This window comes from Canis lupus, chromosome 2, assembly GCF_003254725.2.
Source record: "Canis lupus dingo isolate Sandy chromosome 2, ASM325472v2, whole genome shotgun sequence".
Lineage (NCBI taxonomy): Eukaryota > Metazoa > Chordata > Mammalia > Carnivora > Canidae > Canis > Canis lupus.
In genome coordinates, this window is record NC_064244.1 from 57,512,735 (window position 1) to 57,524,563 (window position 11,829).

The 11,829-nt window shown below is 54.5% G+C and overlaps 1 protein-coding gene across 1 annotated transcript in view; it reads right to left on the reverse strand.

Annotated features, from left to right (window-relative positions):
- Nucleotides 1-4,828: 4,828 nt before the first annotated feature.
- Nucleotides 4,829-11,829, reverse strand: part of CCL17 (C-C motif chemokine ligand 17) — a 12,168-nt gene continuing 5,167 nt past the window's right edge. The window contains exons 2-5 of the mRNA XM_025447912.3: nt 8,445-8,585; nt 7,263-7,370; nt 5,716-5,833; nt 4,829-5,102 (exon numbers count right to left, since the gene is read on the reverse strand). Coding sequence (XP_025303697.1) covers nt 4,991-5,102; nt 5,716-5,833; nt 7,263-7,332 — 300 coding nt within the window. The 5' untranslated portion in view covers nt 7,333-7,370; nt 8,445-8,585 and the 3' untranslated portion in view covers nt 4,829-4,990. The remainder of the gene's footprint in view (nt 5,103-5,715; nt 5,834-7,262; nt 7,371-8,444; nt 8,586-11,829) is intronic.

Consider the following 11,829-nt stretch of genomic DNA (forward strand, 5'->3'; position numbering starts at 1 on the left):
AGAAAGCAAGCAAGAGTGAACTCCTATGAAGTCAAAAGTGGTACAGAATGTTCAATTCTAAAAATAATAGTTTTCTGGGGGCGTCTGAGGGGCTCAGTGGAGCATCTGACTTGATTTCAGCTCAGGTTGTGATCTGGGGGTCATGAGATGGGCCCCGGAGGCAGGCCCCACACTTAGAGGGTGTCTGCTAGATCCTCTCTCTCTCCCTCTGCTCCTCCCCCTGCTCATGCTCACACACGCTAAATAAATGAATAAATAGAATCTTTAAAAAAAAAAATAGTTGTCTTAGCAGCAGTCCCTGACCTGGTGCAGGCTGCATGCTGTGTGTTCTCCAGGAGGTGCTATTAATTCACAAATTCCCTTCCCGCTAAAACAGGGTGATGCTATCCGTAAATAAGTGCGACGAAGATTTCTGTGGTCTGGAAAAAAAAAAAAAGAGGCAATTTTCATGGATTTATGCTTTTGTTACCTTCTCTGCTGCCTCAGTCTTTCCTTGCTTCCGTGACTGTCCTGTCATAGCGACAGGGACTGGGGGCTAGGGACCCAAGGCTCCCCTTGGGCCTCCACAGCCATCGCTCCGACCTTCCGTTGTCACGTCCTGGTGGTGCAGGTGCAGGCTGACCGCCGCCTGGAGCCCACCGTCCACCTCTGTGCAGCCCTGTGACAATCTGGAAGCTGCATTAGGCTCAGAGGGCTCAGCAGCACTAGGAAGTCCGTCCCTCCCTTTCTCTCTCCCTTCTCTCTTTGTTGACAAGCACCTAAACATTTTTTCCTGTACATCACGCTGGAGTTCAAATAGAGTTAGATATACTGTAACACAGCTGGACTTGTTTTAATTCAGATTAACTCTATTCTTTAATACATGAAGTATTACAGCTGTGTTATCCCTTTCCTTCCCTCCTCTGCCCTCTGCAGAAGCGTTCTGTCTCCTGAAGTGACGCCCAGCACACCCATGCTGCTTTTAATTTTTTTTTTAAGATTTTATTTGTTTATTTGAGAGAGACAGAGGGGGAGAGAGAGAGAAGAAGCAATGCGAGGCAGAGGAAAAGAGAGAAGCAGACTCTGGGCTGAGCAGGGAGCCCCGTGGGGTTCCATCCCAGGACCCTGAGATTGTGACCTGATCTGAAGAAAGATGCTAAATCTACTGAGCCCTTAGCTACCCCCTGCCCTGTGCTGTTTTTATAGTGTTTCTCTGCATAAAAGGACTTAATGTGAAAATTGCCTCTTTTTTTTTTTGAGGTCAGATTGACATAACATAAAATTAACCATTTTAATGTGAACAATAGATTGTGCAACCATCACTCTTGTCTCTCCAAACAATCCCATCATCCCCAAGGCAGCCATGTACCTGCCCAGCAGCTAGGCTTTCTCCCCATCCTCCCTGCTTCTGGTAACACCCATCTGCCGGCTGTCTGGGGTCTTGCCTGTTCTGGGCATGTCATGTGAATGGAGTCATACAGTATGTGACCTTCCACACGTGGCTTCTCTTGACACGTTTTCAAAGTTCATCCACCTTGTAACACACATCAGTGCTCGCTCCTTTCTGTGGCTGAATAATACCCCATTGTAGGTACACACCACTATTTATCCACTCATCCCCTGATGGACGTTTGGGCTGCTTCCACCTTTTAGCTATGGCAGCTCATGCTGCTACGAACATGGGTGTCTGTGCACTGAGCATGCCCTCCCCCCCCTTTTTTAATATTTTATTTATTCACAAGAGACACAGAGAGAGGCAGAGACATAGGCAGAGGGAGAAGCAGGCTCCCTGCAGGGAACTCAATGCAGTATTTGATCCCAGGATCACGCCCTGAGCTGAAGGCAGACGCTCAACGGCTGAGCCACCCAGGCATCCCTACCCTCCCTTTGTTTTAATGACCAAAAGGTTTTGTTATAGAAATATTATATATTTCAATCTAAAGGGCATGGAAAATAAGCATGGGCTAAACCCTAATAAACTAGGGAAACAAATTAGTTACATATATGAGAGAGAAGCGATTTGTCTTGACTCATAAGCAGGTTTTATAAATCAATAAAATGTCAGTTCAGTTAGGAGGAAACTACAGTATTTCTGAGACTCTGATCCCCTATGGGCCATGTGGGAGCAGAAAAGCAGCCGACTAAGCCCTCATTCTCTTGACTGGGCCCATCCTCAAGCCCATTAGAGAGGGTCCAATTTCATCATTTTAGGGAAAAACAGGCCCAGAAAAGTGGAGTGACTGTGCCAAGGCCTCAGAGCCAGTCAGCAGCAGAACGGATATAGAGCAGGTCCCCGACCCCTGTGTTAAAACATACCTGTGGGGTTTTAGTTTATGTAGGGGCCTGGGTTGATGACGGAGAGAGGTCAGTGCTAGTCAGATAATTCTCTACTGACATTTCCCAAGAGAAGGGGCCATGGGACACCACCCTGGGGGCTGGGGAGAAGCCTTTATTGGGGTCCCCATGGGAAAAGCACTTCTGGGCTCAGAAAACTGAGGGTTGGCTAGTGTGAGTAATTCCCACAGACTTAGGGCAGTGGTCCTAACCCCACTCAGCTGGGGTGTGAGTTATATAGAAAGGGGGCTCTAGAGGCATGAGCCCAAGGTCAGCTGGAGAGTTTGCCCTGGGATTTTGCATGCTTTCCAGAGCTGGAACACAGGGAAGGTGAAACAAGCTTCAACCATGACTTCAGCCCTGTGATAACTGGAGGCCAAATAGGCTAATAGAGAATCTAAGAACATGTGGCGAGAAGGGCCCCGGCGCGGTGCTCTGGGCACTGGCCATGTCACTGTTGGCTTTAGTGGCCCTTCCTTGTCATCGGGCTAACCCCAGGCAAAGTGGTGGTGGTTTCTCTGCCTCTGCTCCCCCAGCAGAAGGGCTGATCAGCTGCAGACACTGTGAGCCCGGGGCCCCCGGCAGCTGCCGCGGGATGTGGGTAACCCCGGGCCCCCAGGGACGGGGTGGAAGAGGCCAGGGCCGTCCTGCTCAGGCGCCTCCGGCTCGATCTCTATCTGCGGGGAGGCCGAAGCGCCTTCTGGTGGCCAAGCGCAGAGCAACACAGTTCTAACTTCCCCGTTACCGCATCAGCTCCTCCGGGATTTCTCTCTGTGCGTGCCCCTAGGGAGGCCGCTCAGGGGGCTGAGTGGTGAAGATGTCACATGTCCACTGTGCACAAGGCATCTCCCCACCCTCACAAATGAGTCATGGACTGACTCACCTGACCCCAATACCAGCCCCTGTGAGCTCGGTAAGGCAAATGTGCCATAAGTATAGTAAAGGAGACAGAATGTGCTAGAAGTTGGGCCTGCGGCCAGAGCGCAGAGCTGGCGGAGGGTCAGTGCAGCCCAGCTGAGCTCCCAAGGGGCCTGGATTTCAGTCAAGGGAGGGGTGGGAGGAACAAGGTGATGCCAGCGCCCTCTCTGCTCTCTGTTCTCTAGTCCATGTCACGTGGTCCTCTTTCTCACCAGTCGGGGAGGGGGCGGGTCCCCAAGTCACAATTCCTTCAGATGACCCCTTTGCAGAGGGGCATGGTGGCTGGTCCTATCTCCTGCCTCTTGTCACCCCCTCACTACCACCCCCTCCCTTACATCCTAATCGTGCGGTTAAACATCCTCGCAGTTCTCAGCAAGCTCAGCTCCTCTGAGTTTACAAATAGGCCTCTGAGGAAGATTCCACTCAGACAAAAAAGTTTTGCTTCTTTTAAAATGCTCTGCACATGGATGAGACGTGTGTCCTCTGGGTGTCTTTAGGCTCCGGACCACAAGGGTGAGGGGTCCCGGCCCCAGCCCCTGTTCTCCTCTGCTGTCACTGGGGCTCTTTCTTGCCTCCCTCTATTCTGAGATCATCTTTCCTCCACTCCCCCCCCCCCCCCCCCCGCCTCATGCAGGGGATCCGGAAGACAGTGTTCCACAAAGAACTCAGACCCAGCAGCCCCCAGGATCCTGAGTCCAAGGCAATTAGTTGTTGGAGGGATACTCCTGGGGATCGGGGCCGGGGAAGAGCCCACCTGTGGTCGAGGAGATCTTGGGGCCACAAAGAAGCCGGTTCACCATCATTGGTCTCATTATTATTATTGTTGCTGTTTGTCCTGTTTTATTCCTGCCCCTACTAAGAGTGGTCTTGGGTCTGTCATCTGGCCCGCAATAAGAGGGCTGAGCACAAGGGGGCAACCGGGGGTAAAACTTTGCCTGAAATTAACTCCTGATGCAGTCCCAGCAGACAGTGCGGTTAGCAGTCCTAGGAAGAGAAGGACCCCATGCCCCTGCCCCTAGACTGCGTCCCGGAGAGAGAAGCCCCAGGCCATGGCTGGTCAGGAGACTGACACAGAACTAGAATCCGAAAACCTGGCTTCCCCCACCCTGCACACTACAGTTTGGGCCTAGACGAGCTTGCTCAGAAGGGTCTGGGGGTAGGGAGACCCTAACCTCCCCATCCCTCATCTTTTTCAGCAATTAGGCTGTGCTCAGGGTGGTTCAGGGTGCTCCCTTCTAATGGAGGAGCCAGGACTGACAGACCCACACAGCAGTCAACTGGAAAAACCCATCACAACGGGCTGCCCTAGAGTCCGTAAGAGCAAGAGGAATCGGAGCAAGAGAGAGAGCCCGGTGGGCAGCTGTTCTTGGGGAAGGTCTCTTGGAGGCGGGGCTCATCCCAAGGACACCCTCAGCTACCCTGCTGGGGTCTCTCTCACCAGGACCTTCTCTCACCCCTCACATGTGGTCTGCAGTAGCCAGGTCCTTCTCTCAGACTCAGTTTCCCCTTCTGGCCTGGACAGGGCAGGACCAGAATTCTCTGAGGGCCCTTCCAGTGTGACAGGGTGGTGCACAGAACACGCAGACTCAGACTAAAGTACAAAGAGACAGACTTTAATGGGCTCTTTCGTGCCATGGTTCCATCCAGAAGAGGGGACAGGGTTCACCTTTGTCCTTGGAGGCCTCCACTGGACTCCAGCAGCTGGAGGTTGGGGTAGCAAACGTTGAGGGTGGAGGTCTCCAAATGATCCAGGCAGGAATCAGGACTCTTGGGGCCCTCCCTTCCAGGTTCTTTGTAAATATCTGACCGCCTTCTTCACCCTCTTGTCCTTGGGGTCGGAACAGATGGACTTGCCTTGGACAGTTACAAACCTGCAGGAGAGGGAGAAACCCATCAGCAGGTGTCAGGGCAACAAGGCCTTCCAGTGCCCTGGGATCAGCCTCGCTCTGCACTGAGCAGGCCCCAAGGGGAGCGAGAACTTGCCCAAAGTCATGGAGCTCCTCAGTGGCAGATCTGGCACGTCAGGCTCTGTTCTCAGTGATTCCTGACTCCCCAAGTCCCTGCCGGTCCCCTAGGGAGCCAGGTCTGCAGGACATCCTGCCTCAGCAGCCCCACTTCAGCTGGCCTGCTCCCACCTAAAGCCTGGGAACCGGGGGTGCCCAGGAGGGGCCCGGCTCAAGTCCAAGCCTGGGAAGTCAGCTGGCCTCTGACTGCCTGTGTGCTATAGGGCTGCCCTGTCTCTTAGGGGCTTCAGTTTCCCCATAATTTGGTGAAGAGGTTTAACCTCACAGCCTGGGGCCTTTTGGGTCTCACAGTGTGGGGTGCAGGAGCTGCCATAGGGAGCAGGGTCAGGGTGGGAAGCAGGTAGATGAAGGCCCCCTCTGTCCTTTCCACAGTGGTCCTCCTGGAAGCTATAGAGTCTGCCCCAGACTCAGCTCCTAGGAGCAAGGATGGGGGAAGGGGAGGGGGCCAGGGCACACTTACACGATGGCATCCTTGGGACACTCCCCTGAAGTCTTGTACCACCTTGTCAGCCTGCTGATAGGAATGGCTCCTTTGAAGTACTCTAGGCAGCACTCCCGGCCCACGTTGGTGCCTCGAGCTGTGGAGAAAGGAGGCGGGAGCAGGGGTGTCCAAGAGCGTCTGTGAAGGGGGGAGGTCTGTGGCCTCCCCTGTGGAGGAGAGTCCGAGTGTGCATGTCTGTGTGCGCATCTGTGCTGATCTGTGTGTGCGTGTGGTGTCAGAGTAGGTCCGTGTGTGTGTGTGTGTGTGTGAGCCTCCTGGGGACGAGGTGTCTTGTGAGTGTCAGTATATGTACATTTGTGCACATAAGGTCTCTGTGCTTTGGGGATCCCTGTGGGCTTGTATGTCTCTCTGTGCTTACATCTGTGTGTGTTTGGGAGGGTTTGTGTGCACACGTCTATGGGTGTGTGTGTGAATGTGTGCCTTTGCATGTTTGTGTCTGTGTGTCACCTGTGTGAGCACACATTTGTGTGAATGAGGTCTTTCTGTGTGCTGGGGGCAGAGGACATGAGTGTTTGTATGTGTGTGCACAAATGTTTCTGTGTGTTTGGGGGATCTGTGTATATATATATTGGTGTGCATCTATGTGTGTCTCTGTGTGTGTGCATCTGTGTGTGCACACACTCAAATCCCAGCCCAGAACCATCCAAGAATCTCCCCTGGGACAGGCTCTGGGCTGAGCCTCTGCCTACCAGAGCTCATTCAGCCCTCACAGTGCACCCAGAGACAGGCACTGTCACTACTCCCATTTTACAGATGATTACATGGAAGCCCAGGGTGCAAAGACACTGTCCTGGGCCCTGGCTTCCTTCTCTTGGTACAAGAAAAAGCATCTAACATTTGCAAATCGGCCAATAGGTGATATGTGGCTTTAATTAATGCTACGCTGGAGTGTTTTCTAGAAGCCCCCAGCAGCCTCCGGCCGTCTTGGGGGTATAACTGGGTTGGACCCACTCACGGAGCTGCCCCGGCCACATGCACAGAAGCGAGAGCCACCGGTCAGGGCCTGGCCCGCTGCGGCTGTGCTCGCACACGGGGCTAATGCCGGCCTTTCCCTTCCAGCCGCGCGTGGGCCGCTCGCTCTTCGTGGGCTCCGGGAGCCAGCGCTTCTGCCTTCCCGCTAATTCCCTCAGTGTGGAGAAAGAGCCGTGAATAAAACAGACACGCTAACCGATGCTTCTGAAAATAGGTCGTTTTCCATGGTCAAAACACATCCAAGATCACTGCCTCTCACCTGCCGCAGCCAGAGCGGGCCTTCACTCTGCTCTGGGTGGAGCCGATCCCCAAACTCTGGGGTGGCATCCTCCTCCTCCTCCCCCTGCTCCTCCTCATCCTTTCCCTTTGAACGCCTCCCTCAGAATCCTACTACTGCCAGCCTCCTCCGTCCCTGGAGCAAGAGCTGGGCTGTAACTCCTGCACGAGTAGTGGGCATTGCGGTCGCGATCTTGGCACCCTCACCACTCCTGTCCCAGTGTTCCTTCCTCTGGCCACGTCTCCTCTGCTCTTACCTGCATGGGTGACCTGCAGAGAAGCCCCCAGGAGGAGCGTGACCAGGAGCAGCATCTTCAAGGGAATCATGGTGCCAGGAGCCCAGGAGACTGCGAGCGTATGTCCTTCTGCACGGGGGGAGGCGAGGATGGCAGCCACGCGTGGAGGTGACCTATTTAACCTCTTCAGGGATTTTGCCCCACCTCCTGTCACCCCACACACACACCCACACACACACATCCTTCCCTACACCAGTGGAGTCTGAAGATTTGAGATGATTCAGCACAAGTCCAGTCTTGGAATGTTTGTGGCTTTCCAGAGAATGGGCACTTAATTTAGGGACAGAGGTCGGGTATGTGTGTCTAGGGGCCGTGGCAGTGACACACTTCTCCTTTCACGGGGACATTTCTTGGTTCCTCTATTAGCAGAACTGAAAAGCCTCTATCCTAAATCAGGTTGGCCTCTGCTCTGAGGCTGGTGAGCCTCCTTCATGCATGATGTCTGTGTGTGGGGGGAGAGTTGGGGGACAGCCAGGTAGGAGCCAAGAGGAGCTGCCTAGCCTGGGCCTGGAGAAGCTTTTGGGCTCTGGGAGGGCTTCCTGGAGGGAGGGGTCAGCAGGCTGCACAGCCACAGGGATGTCTTTACTGGGGGGACCCCAGCTCCACTCATTCTGAGAAAGGTCTGGAGCCCAGATGCCTTTAGCTGTGGGTGCTTCCCCAGGCTGGGCCCCGAACCACAGATTTTAATCACCATCTAGTCCAAACTGGTACCTCTGTAGATTGGGAAGCCCAGCACCCCAACATGGGGCCCCTCCCCCAGGGCTGCTAATCAGAATGCAAGGATCTCTGAGGGCCTGGTCTGCAGTGGACATGTGGTCAGGGTCCAACATGAACCGTGCCCTAAGCAGACTTTCCATGTACTCTATGGGCCACAGCATCCCTGCATCAGGCCACTCCCCTGGCCACCAGAGAAAATGGCCACTTGTCTGTTGAGAGCTCCCCTGGGCCAGGTGGTGGGAGTCCCTTCACCAGGAGGAGAGTCTCATGCCTGCTTCCAGGGGGCAGCATCTCAGCAGGGTGACCTGGACCCTGGTTCTGACAGGTGGGACCTGGGTCTGGCTCCTCTCTGTTCCCAAGTGTCCCCCAAGGAGCAGCTCAGATGACACTCGGCTCTACAATATGGGGTGCACGTGGCCTTCTCACCTCAGCTGGCTCTGTGTTAACCTGGAGTCATTGTCACATCTTTATCAGCAGGGATGGTAACCACAGCGTGTGCTGTCTGTGGAAATCCAACCCCAGGGGTGTGCTCAGACGGTCACCTTGCGAGTCCTCACCACTGGACACCTGGAAGAGGAAGCCATGCATTGGACGGGGTCATGGGAGGGCGAGGCCAACGCTTCTCCTCCCCCAGGGCCACCTTGGCAGGCTGGGGCTGCTTCGCCTCCTGGTCCATGGCAAGACCTCCTTGGGCAGGATCATCTGTCACTGTCTTGCCATGTGACTTTGGGCAGCTCGCAGACCCTCCCTGGGCCTTATGTCATCACCTGTAGAGGGATGTTTGGACTGTCCCAGGGGACCCCACCAAAACGGCAGATCTGAGAAAGCTGGGGTCCTCCCAGTGGATCTCACACCAGCATTTCTCTACTTCTCTTAGGGATTTCTCTACTTCTCTTAGGGTTGCATCACCCACTCTTCATGCCACAGCTGGGGGGTTTCTTTGCCCCCAGACTGGCTGGGCCATCCTTCCTGTCTCTGGGACAGGTTGCCATTTGCATGTGCAGCAGAGAAGATTAGAGGGAGGGGTGGCCTTCCTGCCTGTGCTCATCTTTGGCAGAAGCTTCCTGCACAAAGTGGGGACAGCCTCCAACCCACACAGAGGAGCATCCAGGAGTCCCCACCCTGTGGAGTCAGAGGAGGACAACTTGGGTTGAGGAAGGGGTGCTGGTGGCCTCCATGAGCCTAGGAGAGGGCCACTCTGGCCTGCAGAAGAGTCTTGGGCCAGGAGGAATGCAAACATCCCAAGATGCTTGGGGAGGGCCTGGGTCCCAGGAGGGCCAGAGGATGTCTCTGCTGATGCTGCTTCTCATGAGTAGTGTCTCTTGACCCTCTCTGTCCTCCATGCCCTCCACCCAGTGGCTTCTCCACCTGCCACAGGGGCCACAGAATGCCCTTCTGTGTTGGACAGGAAGGGACTGTCGTGCTGATGATTAGCAACTTTATTACCAGCGAGGCTGCCCAGTCCCACCGCTGGGGAAACTCCCTGAGCGGGGTTTGAGTCCCCCTTGTTCTGCCACAGACTCAGAATGTTTCTCCAGAATGACCCAAATTCCCCTGTCACTTCTAGGGAATTGGTTGTGACAGCAGGAAAAGAAGATTCTGGACAAGCTCCGGGCTGGTGCCAGATCCCTGGCAGGGGAGGGAACAGAGCAGCAAACATACCAGTGCGCACCTGCTGTGCGTCAGGTGCTGTACCGGGCCTGTGGCTGCAGGGGCACGGGGCCTGGCCCCAACACAGGGATGTGCACGTGAGATAAAGGGCTGTTGGGCCCAGAGCAGAGAGAGGTTGCTTCTGGCTGAGAGATCTTGGAAAGCTTCGTGGAGGCAGTGGTCAGGAACCTGGGCCTTGAGGCTGGGAGGATTCACACCAAGAGAAGGAGGGGCGAGCATTTCACAGGAGACAAGTGTTTAGCACGAGTGCAAAGGAGGGAATGTGCAGAGATAAATGAGAGAAGCAGCACAGAACTCTGGTGGGAGACATGGTCCTGATGCGACATGGGGACCGTGAGCTCCGTGAGGGCAGGGGCACGTCCACTGTGTGTGCCCCCAGCGCCTGCACACAGTGGGGCTTTCAATGGGGCTTGACGGAGACAGAGGGGACTGGACGAAGGACAAGGAGGTGAGCCAGGAGCCAGGGCCTGGGGAGAAACCGTGGAGTGCAGAGCCCGCCTCTCCACCTCCTTTGGAGGCAGCACAGACCAGGGACATTTTTGAGGTGGTTTCCTTGCCAGGGGTTAACTGCCTTATTCCTCCTCAGTTTTCCCAGCTATGAAATGGATTCCAGGGGACCTTCCAGATGGGATGTCCTGGAGTCTGGGATGATGCTAAGGGTCTCGAGAGACCTTTGTGGTGCTATGCAGACCCTAGGGCTCAGAGATCAGGCAGGGGAATCAGAAATGCTCCCTGGAGGAGGCAGCAGTGAGGCAGAGTTCTATGGAGGGTGACAGGGGAGAAGGCGCTGGAGGAAGGGCAAGGTCACAGGCAGGCAACAGGCCAGATTCAGGCCCAGTAGGACAACAGAGTTAAAGGAGCATTGGACCTGAGTGGGAGGAAGAGGACAGAGTCACTGCCTGTCTCAACACCTCTGACTCAAGCTGGCCAGACATGCCGCCTATGCACCTGCTACCCTTCCTGCCCCGGCCCCAAGACCACAGCCACAGGGAGTCCCTTGGGGACTAGAAAGGATCAGTATTTCCCCCACTATAGCTTGAAGGGGCTGCACCAGCCAGATTCTCGGTACGGCTGGGGCAGAACCAGGGATGCTGTTGTCACAACCCCTAAGAACTTAGCCCCAGGCCATTGAGCGGGGGTCAGGTTGCTAGGATGGAGGCTCTTTATCATCTTCAAACTGCACATGACAGTTATCACTGATATGGCAACCCATGTCAGCTGAGGCTCCAGGAGGAACAATGACTTGCCTGGAGCATTCCAGTAAGGATGTTATCCATTGAGCTCTGTCCTCTGACAGCTGAAGCTAGATTTGCCTTGTCCTGCCCATGGTGGTTGAGATGCAAAGGTCCCAAATGTTATCCCCATCCCCTAATCCCAGAATACATCCTACTCCCTTGTCCCACGGGCCTGATGTGCTTACTGATGAGTCAATCTATCCTGACAGGTCACTGGTCTGCTTGATTCCTTGGGGCAGAAACACAGGGACATCCTTACCCTGGCTTTCCCTCCCCTCCCTTGGTTAAGACCTGTTCAATAGGCCACCTGGATGTGTTTTGAATCAATCCCCTCGTCGCCATCCACATGGATACCTCCTCCATCTCCCTGCTGGACCACAGCCCCATACTCATCTCCCAGCTCCTAGGCTTGCCCCTCCTCTCTAAAGCCCAGAGATCTGTCCAAAACACAAATCTGAGCAAGGCTCTCCCCTCTCAAAAATCCCTCCATACCTCCCCATTGCCCTTAGGATGAAGTCCAGATTCTCATTGACAACTCCAGCCTCAACTTCTGCCCCCAGCCCCACCATCTATCGCATTACTTTGTTCTAGCCACATGGACCTGCTTTCAGTTCCTTGAAAATACCAGGCTCTTTTTACAGGCTCTTCCCCCTGTCTAAAACTCTCTCTCCTGCTCCTCCACACCCCACTTCCTTCCACTCCTACCCTCCTCAGATTACAGCTTAAACCCTCACTTCCTTCCTTCAGCCCCCATCTTCCTCTTTGTCTTCACAGGTCCCTGGCTTCCCTATCATGCTCTTGTCATATTACACAGTAATCACTGGTTTGTTTGCCAGTTCTTACATAGAAGACTATGAACTCTTTGAAAACAGGATCTCTTCTGTGTTCCAACTTGTAGCTCCAGG